Source organism: Emydura macquarii, unplaced genomic scaffold, assembly GCF_026122565.2.
Source record: "Emydura macquarii macquarii isolate MOO-44397 ecotype Brisbane River unplaced genomic scaffold, CSIRO-AGI_Emac_v2 contig_1045, whole genome shotgun sequence".
NCBI classification, from domain to species: domain Eukaryota; kingdom Metazoa; phylum Chordata; order Testudines; family Chelidae; genus Emydura; species Emydura macquarii.
In genome coordinates this window covers 15,540,081-15,558,931 of record NW_027131182.1, presented here as the reverse complement: position 1 = coordinate 15,558,931, position 18,851 = coordinate 15,540,081, and the positions used below count along the sequence as shown (strand labels likewise).

General features: G+C 40.1%; 1 protein-coding gene across 2 annotated transcripts in view; it reads left to right on the top strand.

The window, feature by feature from the left end:
- Window positions 1-12,613: 12,613 nt before the first annotated feature.
- Window positions 12,614-18,851, top strand: part of FYB1 (FYN binding protein 1) — a 61,509-nt gene continuing 55,271 nt past the window's right edge. Inside the window, exon 1 of one of the 2 annotated variants that reach the window (XM_067545561.1) lies at window positions 12,614-13,775. In XM_067545561.1, the coding sequence (XP_067401662.1) occupies window positions 12,641-13,775 (1,135 nt within the window). In that variant the 5' untranslated portion in view covers window positions 12,614-12,640. The remainder of the gene's footprint in view (window positions 13,776-18,851) is intronic. The other variant, XM_067545560.1, reaches the window with a different exon arrangement.

The window sequence follows — 18,851 nt, the reverse complement described above, 5'->3', positions numbered from 1 at the left end:
CACTCCTACAGAACTAAGCTATGAAATAGTTGATAAAGAACTCCAGGTGATAAAAACTGCCTTTGCAGAATGTCTTCGCTACCTCGAAGGAGCTGGCCACCTGGTCCAGGTACTCACCAATCATAAAAATCTGGAATAGCTAGAGCAAAAGCCTTAAGCCAATGGCAGCATCAGTGGGCCCTGTTCTTCTCACAATTGGATTTAATTATCACATCGCCATGGATCCAAAAATGGCAAGGCCAACACCCTGTTCTGAATATATGGTAACAACCCATAAGGCCCCAATCAGTAACCAATCTGCATTTTCAAATTCCATAATTCTGTCAGTGCAGCTCGTCTCCAGAATATACTCAGATTGATATGTTCAGCCTCCATCTCAGGAATTCCACCTGGTTATCCACAAGCGACCACATGACTCCTGAGAAAGGATCACATATGTGAGGGACTGCATCTGTGTTCCTCCTGGACCCACAAGAGTTGCAGTCCTGCAATTATACCACAATTTTCCCCTAGCAGGACACTTGGGGCGCTTCAAAATCCAATGAATAATATCCTGCTCCTTTTAGTGGCCCCGGATGCAACTGATGATACAGTCATTCATTGCATCCTGTGCTGTTTGTGCCTATGCCAGGACACCATGCCACAAGTCCTGCAGTCTCCAGTCCATAGACACCCCATCTTGATCCAAGGTGGCCATCACTATATATTTTAGCAGAGTTCAACAAATGTACAAGTTTTGACAGTAATGGACCACTTTACCAAAATGGCCCACTTCATCCTTTGTACACACCTCCCTGCCACTGAAGAAACAGTAAAGCTAAGGATTAGCCGTGTAGTCTGCCTTCTTTGCTTACAGCCCCAAGTCTCTTTAGCCAGCACCAAACCAAAACCTTTGTCTGGGCTTCTCCCAAGATCACACTGTGCTCACAGACTCCTGCTTGACTTCTTTCTCTGCCTCTGAGTGTCTCTCTCTCTCTGTCTGTCTCTCTCTCTCATCTGCCCCCTCTCCCTCATCCACCTGGTCAGAACAATACCCAATGGAACCATCAACCCATGTGACTCTATTAGGCCTTGTTTTAGGTGTGGCCTCTTAAGTACTGTCTCTTACAGCAATATTAAACGAAGGTCATGCTCACACTCAGTGTCAACAAGGTTTGACAAGGTTTAGCCCCACTCATAACAATACGATACCCCTTGGCCAATTCTACCTGTAGCACCAGAGCTTTGCCCAATTCTCCCATAATAATTTAATGTGCTAATTACCCATTAAAATTTGGTCAGAGCTCAAAAGCACTTTAAAATAGCAGTCTAAATGGGGCTTTAATATAATGTTGTTCAGGAAATCTATTCCCATCTGTGGAGGCAAAGATAACATGCATGATCACTGAAGGAAATGTTGGTTGATGCCTTGTTCTCCTTTTGATTGTGCTGGTCAACACAAGGAGAAGCTTGTTTGTACCTAGAAGCTGTAAGTCCACGTTGAAGATTTAGGTACTTTCCAAAATGATTCCCTAATAGGATTGGTATTGTGATATCTGAGGCATTACCTATCCTGGGAGAATGAGGATAGATGAGAAAACATTTCTAGACTTCTTGCCTTCCAGGAGCAGTGTAACAGCACTGGTTGTTGCAGGTATGTTAAAACACCATATTTGTAGACATTCAAACTTTTGGAAGCACTACATCCGCCAATGGCATTAAAGATCAGCAGGTGGGCAGGAGCTACCAGGATGCCTGACATCTCATCTTTGGTCTCTGGCCTGCCACTAGGAGGCAGTAGTGGTCAGAAAGGGCAAAAGAAATTCAGGAGAAAACTGTATTAAGGGGACTTTGCTCTTGATTGGACACTTTATGTATTCTCCTGCTGGTTATTTATTGATTATGTGCAAGTGCCCATCACCATAGCTTCATGACACTGGTTACGTACAGTGCAACACTTCCCAAGTTAAGGAACAGTGCTCCCTTCCTGCCCCTCTCAACTAATAGCCCCTTTCTGAGGAACCAAGTTTAGGGGATAACCAACCAGAAGACCAGTTGTCACCAAGAGTTAATAATAAGCCGGAGCAGGGAAGAAGTGCTTCATCCTGCCCTAAAAGTGACACGATTCTGACTCTGAGGGGGCTCTGTTAAGAGTGAATTTCAAAGCTAAAGGAATTCCCTCTACTGAAAATGCCCAACCCTCAGAATACAATAAGAGCAGGGGACAATTGTCTTTAATTTTCAGTGTAAGCAACTGAAAAGGTACTTAAGCAAGCCAGGCCAACACTCATCTTATGGAAGCTTCGTGAGGGAACTTACTATTTTTCTTGGGTTTTTGCTTTTCTACTTCTGACTTATTTTTTAAACAACCACTTTTTTCCCCAAGGAAGGTGATCAACTGAGTAAATGCTTGGAAACACAGAACATACCTCATGTTGTACAGGTGAATGATGTGTACAGGAATATTAACAAACCATTACACTGGGGATAGGAAGTCAGTATTAGTGCACTAAATCAACTTGTCAATGTGTAACAGGCAGGCACACAAATGAGCCAGTCAATATACAGAGGCTGGGATGTTACAAGTAGTCATTACTGTGTTTGGTGTGTTGTGTCTGTTTTGCTGGAAGCCTGAATCATTTTGTGTTGGTATTTTGGTTGTGGAGATGTTCCCTTGCACTGCTGAGAGTGCTGAAAAACAAGGGTAAAAGAAGATATCAAGACTCTTTTAAAAGCTGCATGTCTCACATGTCTGCTAAAAATGCCTTGCACACGAAATCACTCACCGGTAAATGCCACAGACACACCAGAGAACTGAGTGGAAAGCCTTATGAGAACTGGAAGGCTGTGGCACCTGGAGTTGTAAAATGGTCCTCCTGAAGCACACGAACACCATTTTTGACTGTAGATAAGCTAGTGATCTGTTGCAAACATTGAAAGTGGGCAACTTCACAGCAAGTTCACTGTATAAACTATGATTCCGACTGAATGACGTTGTTTGGCATACGGTATACGCTCAACAGCATTATAGCAACTAGGGATATTTTTGCTTTCTTGCATTGTATGAAAAAGATGAAAACCAAAAAACAGTCAGAGTTACAAAGAGCAGCTTTTTCTTTGGTCATCTTATGATTTGCTTAGTACTTATACTGTATGCAAACACTGGTAGCAATGTTTAGCAGTAGGAAAATAATGCTGCTGTTTTCGCTCTCAAACAGTCATGCCAATCGAAAACTAGACTGTCAACAGTCAATGATCCCGCTTAGCGTTTACTGCTGAGTGTTCATTCTCATCAACAACATGAATTGTATAATGAAATCGTGTGTAGTGAAAAAGATAAAGAACAGCACATATAATTCAATTCAATTAAAGAAAAGAAGATGTGGGTGAGCATTCATGCTTTAGATATTCTTTATCCTGTAGTACTTGCCCCAGACTGGATATTTTAGTAATTCAAGTATATAGAGGACCTCTTTATCATAATCCATCTCTTTTTTTCATTTAATCCTGCAACTAGGTCAGAAAAATCATCTGAGTTGTTTTCAGTATTGTTTTTCAGTATTTATAAATTATTTACAAGTGTATGCACACACACATACACACAAGACAGATCTCATGGCCCTCTAGTGGCTAATATCTTAGCCTTATTAGTACCTCGTGCTCAGCCAGTGTTGGATCTTATCTAGTGTAAGGCTTTAGGATTTAAAAGGCAGATAGAGAGAAGACAAGATGAACTGGAAATACAAGAGACAGATTGTTCTCTACTTATATGAGAATTAGAAACTCAAGGGAGTTCTCATGTGAAATTTCCCCAGTGTCATTTTCTCAGGAGTTTACTCCACATAGAATAAGCAGAGGATTTGGTGTGTAAAACCAGAAGATCTCCTGACGTCCAAGGAGGTCCTTGTGCTTCTATGTCAGCTTTTGGCTTCTCCTCGCCACAGTCTATTGAAAGGAGCCAGGCTGCGAGGGAGATCCTCATTCTCTGATTTTGGTCCCTGCCAGAACCACTACCATTGGCGTGTTTGCAGCCTGTGGAATGGGAACTCAGCTAAGTTAATGCTTGCACAGTCAGCATTAACTTATCCAGAAAAGACCTGGAGAGCTGAATAGGTACAATGCTGGTGGTGCAGTCCAAACCCAACAGTTTAGGGCCCTCATTTTGCAATCTGGTGTGTGTGCAGATCCCAACTGGCTTCAGTGGGGGCTGTATGTGGGTGACAGAGTCAGACTGTGTGGTGCAGATTGCAGGATCAGTACCCGAGTTTGTTCAGTTCAAGTGCTCGGTTAAGGTTCCTGGGGAATATAATTTTATCCATACCAGTTTGTCCATCTTTATTCTATTTAACTACTTTTTGACTTATAAAATACTCCTAGTGCCACAGAGCTGCAGGAACATGTATAACACTTGGTTTTAAAAATTAACCTTTCAAAACAAAAGCTAAAGAAAGAAAGAAAAGCCAAAAGAATTACCATCTGTGTTTCATTAGTCATTGTACTGGAAGGGCCAGATCCTGTAAAATGTACCTAACTTCCTGGGGCACAGGCTCTGTTTCTGATACCTGAGCTAAATATATATCTGCTGTTCATTTTCTTTCGGATATGGCATGGAGAATATTGCTGCTGGCTGCAGCAGAAGCCTGAATAAACACATTTTTAGTTCCTTTTCCCCCAGACTTCTTGCCCAATATCCTGTAAGCATTAGAGGAAGAGAGGGTTTCTTTGCTGAGTGCAATGTTGAGCTAATGTAATCCATGGGAGGCTTTATTCTGCAACCCTCTGCCAGGAAACAGAGGTTCAGCTCTTCTGTGCATGTATTCCTGAGCACACAGACAGAGACACCAAGGCCACAAGGGAGGTGAACCTGTGATTTTGCCACACTGAGAGAGCACTAAGGCTACCAATTTTTCTGTCTTTATGAAAATATTGGAGAGTAGAATTCATGTAAATGGCATATCTGTTTATTTTATAAGTGACGGTACAGAATTCCAGGAGAAGAAAGGCACATTCGGTACCAGTTGCCTCAATATAAACTCTTTTTCTTGGAAGTGTCAGTTGAGCTAGACGGAGAGCAGAATAGATCAAGGCACAATATGATACATTGTTTACAGACCTCAGTGCAGGCCTATCACAACTCTTAAGAGCCACAAAATTGCCCCTTCTCTCTCTGAAAAAATGCACATTGTGTAATTCCCTGAGATTTCAGAGTAACCCAATTCTAAAAAACCTTACGTCTTGAAGACTAACTGAAAGAGTGCCTTCAAGTGGTATGTTGTGGATATGACCGGTGATTTCTTTCCTATTATTTTCTTAGGCATTGTTTGTGTTTGGTTGTTTTGTGTGTGTGTGTGTGTGTGTGTGTTGTAGTTTTTTTTTTTTAGTTTTTTTTTAAATGATAGCCTGGAATGAGGTTTCAGCTTGAGTATCTACACTGTTTATAATTGGCCAAGGAAGAGATTATTCATAATAGTACCATTTTTATTCCTAGGACCAAAACCTGAACCAAATGTCTTTGAAACTACATAGGCTCTTGATGCTTGTTAGCATCAAATCATTTTAAAATAGTAGTGGGGATACATAGGTTTCAGTACTTGGGAAGACAGGGCTGTTGTGTTAAATCTGATGGAGTAGGTGGCCCCAGAGGTTAACATGGCTCTATCATTACAACACTAACCAGTCAGGCATGGTTTGAGGTTTTGAATATGGAGACTTTGGCCTGCTTAGTATTGATTAAGATACACAAGAGAGAAAAAGAATGAGAATTTTTTTAAAGCCTTTTGAAATCGAGCAAAACAAAACTGAAATAACAAACTGCAGAACAAACTGAATCAAAATCCCTTTTTGACAGAAAGAGGGCAGTTAGAGACTCTTATTTTGTCAAGTGATTCTTCTAAGTGGAAAAGAAAGGGTTAGTTCTGCCGTTGAATATTGAGTTGGCGGCTGTGAATAGTAGTTACTCTTCCTGCTTTTCACAAAACAGACAGGCACAAAAAAGAAGAGATGGGGTGGGGGGGAGGGGAGGGAGGAATACAGTTTTGTTGATGTTCTCAGGAAACAAGGATACTGATAGATGGACGTTGTAGGTTGGCAGGTCAGCCATGACAGTTGTTGCTCTAGACCTTGGTTCATTTTCCTGGGCTAGGATGTTATCTGCTATTATTTTATTAATAATCAAATGTATTATTGTAGTGCGAGGGGCCAACTGAGAATGAGGCCCCATTTACAATTCAAACAGACAAGACAGACACTGGGTGGGAGAATGGAATAACGCACAAGCAGAGTGAACAATAAGATGATAACCAATGGTATGTTGGTTTCACTTAATTTGTGTATGTGTGGGAGGGGATGTTACTTGGGAGACGATCAGCAAAAAGAAAAGAAAATAGGTGGGCAACAGGACAGAGCTAAAGAGGTAAGAGAAACGTGTGTGGAGTGACACTGAGGTGAAGCGACTGGCTGATCTGGTCAGGTCCCTTTCCTTCACTCAAGTCCTTCTGTGTCAGGGCAAAGCTGGACAGGCCATTTCATCCTGTCATGCTGGTGCCGTGCCATGCAGATGATCTCAGAATCTGATGAACAGCCAAAATGTAATGAAAGAGGACAGGAAGCAGATAGTGGGAAGAAAAAGGAACAAAGAAAAAAGGGAAGACAGCAGATCTCTCAGTATCAGGCTAGAGTCCTCACTGATCCACGGATGCTGGTCTAGACATACTGATGTTCGAGGCTCACCAATGGAGGACCATCGCTGGGGAAAAACAGAGATTTGTTGGGCTTTCCCCAAGGAATCTTCCACAACTCCATTCCACTCTGATCCCTAGAGTCTGTTTCTTTGAGAACCCCAAAGGAGCAGATTGATGGTTGGAATAGCCCATCCTCTCATTATTTTGTTTACCAATTAGGCATTATTTCCAACACGTCAATTTTGGTCCATTAATTTCTGATTCCAATCTTGTTTATCAATCATGATCTTAACACAGTACTTAGGTTGCATCAATAGCCCTTTTTGATTGGATGAATTCAGTCCTTTTGGTAACTTTTCCATCAACATTTATTGTTACAGATTATTGTAACATTTTGTGGACTTTCTCTCACTCTCCAACAGTTGAGTTTACAGTTTGGGTAGGCCCAGTAGACCCCAATTATTACAACATTGCCTTGGGGAAAGTGGAAATAGACATGGCAGTTATCTCCTCTGAAAAAAGAGCACCGCATCTTGGCAATTCTGCAGCCCCTATATTGGGAGAGTGGTAGCCAGGAGAAGAAAACAGTCACACAGTCATCCTGAAAAGTACTGGCACCTTCAGCAAGCAACTGAACACTTTCCATTCTCTTTGACTTCAAAGGAGGCAACCGGCACTTAGGTTCTCCCAGGATCAGGCATGTATTTTGCAAAATAATTTTCAGAACTAGATTTTTCTATCACTTTCAATGCCAGTTTTCCTGCACTCTTACTTCCCAGTTCCTTATTTGACCGGTCCCTGGGTGAGATCTCACTTCCCTCATTGGCTAGCAGCTTCTGTGGATCTTTCATTAAGTAAGGGAACATGCTGGAGTACATTGCTTTTCTCCTAGAATTGATACCATTCTTCTTTCTCATAAATTCAACTGATGAAGTCTTCTGCAAACTCAACCAGACCTCAGTCCTTCACAGAATTTCAATTTTTTTAGAAGCACTGATTATGACCCTTAACTTCCCCCAGCTGTTACAGAGAGCCCATTCTGAGAAAATGGCTTTTGTCTTTATAAATCAGGTTTGTACATATTTTCAAGAGGACAGGGTGTTTCTTATGCTTAATGTAAAGATTGGTATCTCTCTCGGAGGATGAGGTGGGGCGTGATCTGAGCAAAATGACTTTGTTCCTTTGTTGACTGATCCTGCTTGAAAAAGCAGACCCACAGGGGGAAATTCGAGTGAAATTATCTCTGTTTTAGAGAGCAGAAAGTGAGTGTTGAGGTGTAGATAGAGCACAAATCATTTCTGAGGGCCAAACCATGCTCCCATTTAAGTAAATTGCACAATTCCTAATATATTTCAAGGAGATTGGAATTGGGCCCTTTAGCTTTGTTGCGTTTGGGCTGTATTCCAGCCTGGTGTAATGTGGTGCACTTACATTGAATGTAATGGTGAGTTGCACCTACTTACACCAAGATTAAATTAAGCCCTGATCCTGTAAGGCGCTCCATGCAACTGAGCCCCAGAGCCGGCCTGGAGCCCCATTGAAGACAATAGGAGTTTGTGCAGGTACAGGGCTTTGCCCGTGCAAAGCTCCTTGCAGCATCAAGACCTTGGGAACCAAAGACATGGCTATGTGAGAAATACAGCTAGGGTTGAACCATATAAAATAAAATGGATAAATCTGGATAAAATCATAATTTGCATCTATTCTCACCAAACTCACACCAAATCTTTTCTGAAGTTAGAAAACCATAGGTATGTTCCCCTCCTCCCCCCTCTCCCCTCATTATTTTACTGTTTCTGTCTGGGATTGGAGGCTGAAAGGCCAAAATACTTCTCATTGTATTTCCTGCTAGACCGTAAACAGGAATTGCAGGAAACAGCCTAAACTTTGGTCACATAAGACTGTCTACTCCAACAGGTTTGAATAAGATGCACCCAAACATCTGGGTATTTATTCAAACTGAATCTAATCTCAGAGACTTTTCAGGTGCCCATATTACTAACTGCAACATACTGTTTGCAGCTTTCTGCACAGACATAGGCACCAGAATAGGTTACCATTGTCCCCTTTGAAGGAAGACACACACTAGTTATGATGACTACTCTATAGCTGGGGGGAGAATGAAGAAGATTCTTTATCTGGTACAGTCCCCATAGAGATCCCAGGACACTACCTGGCCAGTCAAGGAGTACACCAGGGGCCAGAATTTGGTCCTCAAGGTAGGAATAACAAGCAAGGCCTCTACAACTTGAAACCACAATAAAAATCTAAGAGGAGAAAGATTGAATTGGTCTGACTTCTCTCTCCTGATTCTTTTTCTGTTGTCCTGACTGCTAAAAACAAGTCAGAACAGACACATTGCAGACTGTGCCTCCTTGCTGCACATGCTCAGTCACTATCCTCCTTTCTCTTTGAAGAACTTGCATTCATGTATGAAGAGGGTAAGAGCTGCTGCCTGTTCAAAGCACAATAGAACTCCAGGGTAGAGTTTACAAATGAAAGGACCAATTATGTCAGGTGCTGAATTCCCCTAACCTCTAATGAAGTCAGAAGGAGGTAGGGGCACTCCACACCTTATGGCAGGAGCTCAGCACGTCACAAGCCCATAGAGTATTTAGCTAAATTATTGAAAATGCTTTCAAGATATTCCATTCCATTCCTCAATTGATAGTCATTGTGTTTAAGAGTTGAAATGAGGACAGGACACAGGTGAGTACCTAATTTTCTAAAGCATATATAAATGGAAAGCTTTGGTATTCCACAAAGCAATTGTGCACTATGCTATTAAATTTATTTCTTCTGCACTTATTGATTACTGAATCTGATTTGTCAGTTTTGATTCTTTCAGCTTTGATAATTGTGAGAGAAAAAAAGATACATGAGGTAATGAAGACATGTAGAGCTTGATTAAAAACTCAGTGAAATCCATGAAAAAGACTCTCATTGACTCCAGTGGGCTTTGGATGAGGCCTATAGTGTTAATATTCCTGTAGCCATATGTGAGGTAAATTATTTACTACATTTGAAAGCATATATAAATGTAGTAAGTGCTGCTTATTGCAAAGATACAGAAGACCACAAAGGGAATTAGCAAAGCACTGTGCCTAATGGAGTTCAACAACCTATGAGAGAGCAAATCACCGTGAATAGTGTAAACAGAAATAATCTGTACAATTTAAATCAGATGGAATATGACAAATACTGTTACCCTTCCATTGAAAACTTCCTTCCACTGAAAGTGTCCTATTGCAGGCAGAAGTATTCTATCTTACCTCTGAAGCACCTGGCATTGGTCCTTGTCCAGGGCCGCCACATGGGGGGAAAAGGGTACACTTTACCAGAGCCTGGCGCCCCTGGGGGGCCCGGCCCAGGCTGCAACCCCCATTACCATGAGGAAATAAATATTCATGGCTCATGAGATTGTATGTATGGGATGAGGGATTGTGGTATGTGTGTGGGAGGGAGCCTGTGTTACAAGTTTTTCCTGGGCCCAAAAAAATTATGCTTGGGCCCTGTCCCTGTCCGAATACAGACAGGATACTGGGCTAGATGGACCATTGGTCTGACCCAGTGTGGTGGTTCTTATGTTCTTAGTTTTGATTTACAAGAAGTTCATTCACAACAATTCATCTCAGCCTCAGTTTGGTAGGATATGGATTATTTTTTTCACATGGTTTGTCTTTTTAATAAAAGATGCTCCAGAAATGTTATTTCATCAAAACCTCAGATTTCAAGAGAAAGCCCTTCCTTATTCGCAGCCAGATTTCCAACATCTGTAAGAGCTATGGTAAGATTCTGTGAATGGCTTGTATCTGTGAGCTTCACATGACTATAATTTAACATAGTATGAGCATAGGGATGAATGTAAATGAGCCAGTGTGAGCTAGCCAAACTACTCAGCAATGGATGGAAGGACTAAGATAGGCATCTGCATGTTTCTGAAGAGTTCAAACACAGTGAAGGGCAGGTTTTGAACATCTCTGATTGCTAGGATTCTATTGCAAAGGTTTTTAAATATTTTGTGGCATAAATATTAAAAAGTGTAGTCACAGCGGAGACCTGGGAGCCAGAACTCCTGGGTTCTATTCCTGGTATTTACATTAATTTTCTCTTCCCATTGAGCAAATCTGTGCCTGTTGAAGCTTTTAGTCTGAGAGGCTTTGTGTGTGTGTATGTGCGTGTGCCCACACATGTCAGCAGTAGTTAGTTTAAACCTGATAGTATCTATAGTGAATGTGAACTTCCTCCCTTTCCTGCATAAGGAAGAGAGATGGGCAGAGATAACAACAGGGTGCAGTAAGAATGAAGTTTGTTTAGCTATGTTCTTAAACAATACCCACATTAGTTAGCTTTCTATATTATTTAAGTGACTGCACAGTACAGTATATAAAAGTTCGGAATTGACTAAATGTCTGCTGACATTAAAAGGGTGGGGAAGAAAATGCAGAAAAACTAAATCCAGAAATACATAGCAAGAATTATTCATGGATGGATAAACAGTTCACGTAATTCATTGCGATAACCTGGTAGACAGAAGCAGTGGATAACTGATTCACTGTGTGTGGTGCATGTAGGTTAATTTATTATCAGAATTAAACAGAATTAGCACATTGTGAACTCTAAATGAAATTGCTCTACTGCCCAGCATTATTGAGAGTGAGAGAAAAGACTGCATATAGTTAACTCTTCTATCTCCTTCTAAAATTCTGAGTTTTGTTCAGCTCCTTGCCTCGGTACGGAAGTTATTCTGTGTTATACTGTACAATGATATTCCTTTGTTTGCAGACAACTCACACATCACCTCCACTTTAGAATGATAAACTATACACTTTAACTTTTAGGCAAATAAATTATGATAATCAAATGCACAGACAAAACAGTTCCCAGTTAACATAATCTGCACATCTGGTAACATATGCCCCCATGTTTGCTGTAGCAAGCTGTCTTCAGGAGACAGTCTCTCATGAGCCATTCTATCCAAAGGCATCTTTGATACAGACTTCTCAGAGACTGAATCTTACCCTCAGTCCCAAGATCTGGAGTAGGAGCGGGGCTGTGAGATAAGGCAGTTCACTCTTTGCGTCCCCTTTTCCCAGAATTACATAGAACCTTCAGTATAGTATGGCCTACTTGTGTCAGGCATTTGCTGTCAGTTCACATTTGGGGCTTGATCCTGCCAGGTGCAGAGTAGAGTAAATAAACAAACAAAAACAAACAAAAACTGGGATATTTTCTAATCAGAAGTGTTCACCAAAACAAAATGGTTTTGGTATGGATGGAAGGGTTTTTTGTTTGTTTTGCTTTTTCTTTTTGATTTTTTTTTTCAAAGAAGCAGGAAAAAGAATTCCATGGTTGGATTTACAGGGTTTTTTTTTTTAAAAAAAAAAACCTGTTTGTCCCTCGGTTTTCCTCCCTCCTCCCCCCCTTTTTCAGTGCTAAAATGGAAAAGAAAAAATAAAGAGGAAGGGGAGGGGAGAAAAAAAGGGGGGAAAGGAAAACTGAAAAAACAAAACCCTAGAGAGTTCCAGTTAACACAAAATAATTGGCAAAATAACGCTACGTATATTATCTGGACCCCAAACCAGCTTAATTTGATGGATGAGCCAAATTTTTATTTAAGGACATTATTAACAAAATTAAGGAGAAGTTCATGTATAATACGTCACTTCCAGATTCTGCAAATAAAAAGAGAAGAAGAACAGAAATTACAATAACAACACAGTAGCTACAGAACCAGACAGCAAAAAAAAGTCTGAAGTAAAAACTTTGAAAAATTGTTTAACCACGGCAACTTCTTTAACTATACAGGAAGATGTGTTACAATATCTTCCCAACCAATCAGTAGTGCTGCAAGCCTCAGACCAGGAAACCCTTTAAAGTACTGTATATGTGAACATTGCTACTAAGACTTCTCACTTGCTGCTCTTTCTTTTTTTTGTGCTTTCTCATTGTAGGCTGGCAAGGCAGATGTGAAGTCCCTCATGGCAAAATTTAACACGGGTAACACCCCATCAGAGGATGTTTCAGGTAACAGTCAACCCTTCAAAGTCCTAGGACAGCCTTCTGCTTCAGGACTTCAGGCAAGGAAAGCTGCACTTGAGAAATTAACCAGTCAAGGGAATGCCAGTCCTCCTTCAGGGCCCAGTTCCTTTCACAAATCTGCATCTCCTAAGCCATCATTTGGAGTAAAACCTTCTATTGAAGATAAAACAGAAAAGGATCCAAAGCCTCCATATCTGAAACATAACCCAGTGGTGCACAAGTTCGGGTCTCCGGTTCATGCAGCTAACAGAGAAGCTGATGGAAAGGCTGGATTCCCTAAATATCTGGGTCCTAAACCTACTGAACTGCCAAAAGAAGAACCAAAGCCTGTGTTTCCAAAACCTCCTGGCAACAAGATCCTTAGCTCTACCATCCAGGAGAATGACACGAAGCCACCAGGACCTAAGCTGAATTTTAATTCTGCATCACAAGAGAATGAGCCAAAACCAGCATTCACCAAACTAGCTGGGGTTAAAGAAAAGTTCATTGCTGCATCACAAGAAAATGACTCCAAGCCTCTTTTCCCAAAACCGCCTCTTGGTCAAAAACCTTCTTTAAACTCTGATGTCTCCCATCACGAAGATATTTCCAACAGACAGGCTTTTCTGAATAAAGCTCCAGGCTCTCTATTCCCCAGACCAAAAATAAATTCATTTAAACTTGCAAGGGAAGCAGCAGAAAACAGCAATAATGGAACAGATTCCCCAGTTGGTCATTTTTCTAATGTGACTCTGAAATCTACTGGTAACCGGAGCACTCCAGGACAGGTCCCAAAAAATGTTGAGGAAAAGACTGAAGATAAGAGGTCAGGGGTTGCCAAGAATATTTTCCTCAGTAAAATTAATCAGGAAGATTCTGGTCCATCTCCTCCTAATTTCCTCAAGCCACATGCCAAGTTTGGTGCAGGAGGACCATCGGGCAGCTTCCACGCCAAAGAAGAGGGAGACAAGAATTCTGCAACCCCCAAGCGCAGAGCATTGCCTCCATTATTTACATTGAGCCAGCCCCCCCAAAAGCCCAGCAGACCCCCAACTGTGGAACTTGAAAGATTCCGAAAAAATAGTGCAAGAGACAGTGAGTCCTTTATTTTATTTTATTTTATTTTATTGATTTACTGCTTAATTCATTCAGGGTTAAATTTCCCACCGTGTTCAAGGATAGTGTAAGGCCTGTGCATCATCCAAATCCCACTTTAGCCTTTGTTTTTGTCCTCCTGCAGAGGGAAAAACTTATTGAAAGCAAGAGAAAAATAGTTGCAAAATAAAAATCCTTCGATTCTTCTGCTATTACCCAGTGGAGAAGGGGTTTCTTCTTTAATTGGTGTATTTGTTTCTGGAAAATGCTTAGATATGATTATAACTTGAATCAAATATTTCAAGTATTTCTTCTATGAGGCTTTTATTTTCTATTTTCTTAAAATGAGGCATTGATGCATAATGCCCTTTTTCACAAAGCAATTTCCTAGGTGGAGATGGGGGCTACATATATTATATACATTGTGGTTAGTCATTATAAATGCCCAAAGGTCTGTCAGGTTACTAAAGGTCTGTGTGAGTTTGAGAGAGTCTTTTTAAAATGTATTAAAATAAAGATGAGCCGTAAGCAAAGCCTTGGAATCAAGTGTTCTCTAAATCTGGAGCTGTTTGAAATTCAGATCCAGATCTGAATCCAGATTTTGCAAACAGCTTCTGGGCTAGCTCATCTGCTGGTATAAATCATTGCATCTCTGCTAGCTTCAATAGAACTATGCTGATTTACATCAGCTAAAGATCTGGCTCACTTTTTTATGAAGAAGCAAGAACCTCTGAACTTTGCGGCAGTTGTAATTCAGATCTAAATTTTGCAGCTTGTGACCACCTCTACATCAATATTGAGACAGCTTTATACACAGGGCCTCTGCAAATGTATCTGCAGGATTTGTGAGTACCTGCCTGTCGTTGTCTGAAATATGGTGTTTTGTGCATGCAATCATTGTCTTGTGCAAAATAAATAATGTTGGCCCTAATAGTGCAAGGAGCTCTGCATAGATAGACCCTTTCCCCCTCAGATGTGCAGTTGCAGCACCTAGGCAGGTGCATATAAGCTGCTGTTTTTCACATACAGTTGCTGGCTTTGCATCCCGAAACATGTGCCTGCCATTGTTGCAGGTTGGATTTTCTGAGACTCTTTGGAAAATATGTCACTGAATGTCTAAGGCCAAACATTCAAAACACGAGTACCTAAAAGTTAGGCTCCCAAATCCATATTTGACCTGCTAAGCAGAATAATCAGATTTTTAAACATGTTGAACATTCTTAGTTTCTACTGAAGTCATCCAGCTTTGAAACAGTTGGTTTAAGGTCTCTTTCTATACAGTGACTGTAAGCACTTTCAAGCAATTTTAAATGGCTAGCTCACATGGGCTTTTTCTGAATAATCCCTCAGTGTTGCCAGTTCTAACAATTTATTGGAAATCTTGCAATAACTGGCGTTTCTCTTAAAGCCACAGCTCCTGGAGTCAAGTGGTTAGGAAGAATCTCAGCTTTCATTTTAAAAAAAGAAAATTTCTATCCCTCCTGGTTCCAGTGAAAAGCTGGAAAACTTGACTCACGTGTACTCTGAGGGCTTAGGAAGATGAATAAAAAACACCAAATGTATTATTTTTTAAAATATGATTTTTAATTCAATCTTATGATCTTTCTGGGCTTGTTTCGTGATTTTTGAATGCTGCCACAGTGAGTTTTTGGGTTATGTAACACCGATAAATAATTACAATCATCTTTGAATTGATCTAGCATTTTTTGGCTGAAGACCTCAACTCATTTCACAAACAGTTAAAGCTCACAACATACAGTGGGGGGTGGTTAAGCTGGGTGACTATGTCACTTTTGGTTTGCATTGGTGCAGCTACATCAACATAATTAAGCTGATGCAAAAAGGCCAACTGTAGACATTGTCTACAAGCCCTATTGTCATTGATTACTTTCATATTTTAAACACTGCCTTGCAGGCTTTTTTATTTATTTATTTATTTTGCTTTATTTTTTGCTATTTGTTTTTACATATTACAGAATGGGCATAAACAAAATCTAATGCCCAGATGAAGACTGTAGAGAAAAGAGTTCGGGGTGATGACGTGAGTCTCACTGATGATTAGAGCCATGCTATGAACACTGAGTATGGTTGCAATATTATATTCAGCTATTAATTCCTCAGTGTTGAGTTAGTGGCTCAAGTTCAGCTAATTTAAGTACACCGTCTTATCAGTAGCTACATTCTGGTTTTCCTGTGTAACTATATGTTTTCGTGAATTCATTGCATGGGCCAAATGCTCATCTGGTGTAAATCAGAGTAGCTGCATTGACTTCAATAGAACTATATTAATTTACAGCAGCTGAGGATCTGGACCATTGTTTTTAGAGTACTGGCCAGTGTCAATCAACTTATTTTGATGGTTGACAGTGTAGAAGTGGAGAGAACACATTTTAAGTTAGTGACACCATAAACTGTGAAATGCACTTACAGAGATGAATAAAAAACAACTGCAATATTGCTAACCAGTGTAAAAAAAAAAAAAAAAGAAGACTCAGACCACAAAAAATCAAGGGATTTTAAAAAATAATAATAAATTTGGGGTTCATTATATTTGTCTCTGTTTTCTCGATCTGTTAGAGTACTCTAAGTTCATGTTTTCAAGCTTTCCTCTGCAACCACAGGAGCTAGAAATCTAATTTTTAACAAATGAATTAAGTTCTGATCCTGCACTTGGCTTCACGTGAGTGCAAAGTCCAGCCATGCAAACCAGTTTGCATTATCAGGGCCTTCGTTTGTAGACTCTTTCGTGCAGAGTCCATGTGATTGTACTAGTTCTGTCAAGTTGTCTCAAACACACTAATAATAATAGTAATAGAAAATATGTAGAAGCAAAATTCTTGGCTTCCAATAGGTACCACTAATATCCCTGCAAGTTAGTTAACCTGCCTTGTACCTGAAGATGGATGGGTGGGTTATTAGGTAGCTTAAATGAAAATAACTCCTGGAAAAATTAGTTTTCAAATGAACAGACCACTCGCTGTTGGACTTCTTGGAATAGTAGCTTTGTAACAATGTTATAATTTTTATTTTCTCCATCCCATTGGCATCTCTTTGCTCTGGGAAAACCAGACAGTTGAATAGAGGTTTTTTTTTAAAACTGTTTGTCACTTCAAGAATCAAAGTTCAGCCAGGAAGATGCCGCTCACTCAGCAAGAAGTTCACTCTTCCCAGTGCCTTGGTCCTAATTCTGACCTAAAGAATAACAGCTAAGCACTACAATACTTGCTTCTGTGATTCTGGGTGCTAAGTAAGCAGAGAATGAGCAAACTTATGACACTTTGGGTTGGCATGCTGGTAAACCAATGTGGTATTATCCACTAATTTCCACTCAGAGTGAAATACAATGCAATCTATTGTCAGTTCAGTCCTAAATCACAGGCACTATATGGGCTTTCCAGATAATAATAATAATAATTAATATAATAATAACAATTATTAGTGGGTAGCCAAAAGTGTGCTAGGACTTCATAGAAACAAGTAAAAACACGGTCTTTGCCTGCAAACAATTGACAGCCTCCATCTTCAACTCTGCAACTGATTGCACAGAGGAAGTCCTGCACCTGTGGCTTCACATGCATACAGATGTCCAGCCACATGAAATCAGTTGCAGGATAAGATCCTAAATACCTCAAAGACCTTCCCTTTCTCTACCCTGTGAATGAAGCACATTTGTGCTTTTGACATTAGTTGCAGAACTGAGAGGCAATGGGTATGAATCAGTTAGGATGGAGGGCATTAAAGGTATCTCTCCTATTTCTCCTTTTAATTTAAAGAGAAATGACTTTGCAGATGTGATGCTTTCTGAAGCAAATCATATGAGAAGAAAAGAGGGATAAACGAAATGTTACAAAAGTTGTTCTAATCGCTATATAACTTCAAGTGGGGGAAAATACCTAAAAAGTGACAATCATCATCATCATCATCATGAATATTTTTGTTATAGGTCCAATCAGTACTGAGACCTCAATGTGCTAGGCATTGTACAAACACATAAAACTCATGGTCTAAGGGTATGTCTACACATCAACTGGGAGGTGAGGTTCCCAGCTTGGATAGACAGATGTGTGTTCACTCTGCTTGAACTGGCACATGGAAAAAAGCAGTGTGGCTGTGGCAGCACAGGTGGCCGCTCAGACTAGCCTTCCAAGAACAATCCCGCCTGACTCCCTGGATGCATAGTCGGGGGGGCTAACCTGAGCTGTCTCCCATGTTGCCATGGCCACACTGCTTTTTTTAACATGCTGGTTTGAACAGTACTAGCATGTGTACATCTGCCAAGCTCGGAATTACACCCCTCAGCTACTGTGTGAACATATCCTCAATCGATATGACAGACAAGGAGTAGAAGAGGGGTAAAAGGTACAGAGAGGTGAAGTCGTATGCCCAAGGTCACAGATCAGCAGATTAAATAATTAACAATCAAATAAAATGATGACACTATCTTAACTGTCTGAGGTACAGTACATTGGAATAAAAGGAATGTCGTTCTGATTTGAGCGCAAGACAAAATGGTGACTTACAAAGTTGTAAGGTATGTTTAGGATTTTTTTTTTTTTTAATTTTAGTTAATTTAAAATAGGTCACTATTAAAATAGCAATTAAAAAAAAATAGAACATACTAGAGTTGGTCAAATATCTTAAAAAACTGTTTTGTGACTATTTTCATATATAAAAGCACCAAGTTAGGTGCCCTGTTATTCTTTGAGTAATTCGTTATTTGTGAGTATTCAGATAATGATCAGGTAGTCATGAAAATGTTAATCAATTTCATGAATTGAATTCAAAGGAACTATCCAATGGAATAAACTTACTCATGTGCATGTCTGTTTGCAGGATCAGGACCTAAGGGATTACTGCAGGGGTATTTTTGTTTGCTTGATTGGTAGATTTTGTTTTTTGTTTTTTGTTTTTTGTTACCTCACTGCTAGAATGGGGAAAGATACAGATATAACAACACAGTATTAAGGTATAAATGTAATGAAAACACAAGGGAAGAAAGAGAAGTTTAACTTGAGACAGAGACTTCAGTTTCTAAAACAATTCAAGCTCAAAAAACAAAACAAAACAAAACAAAAA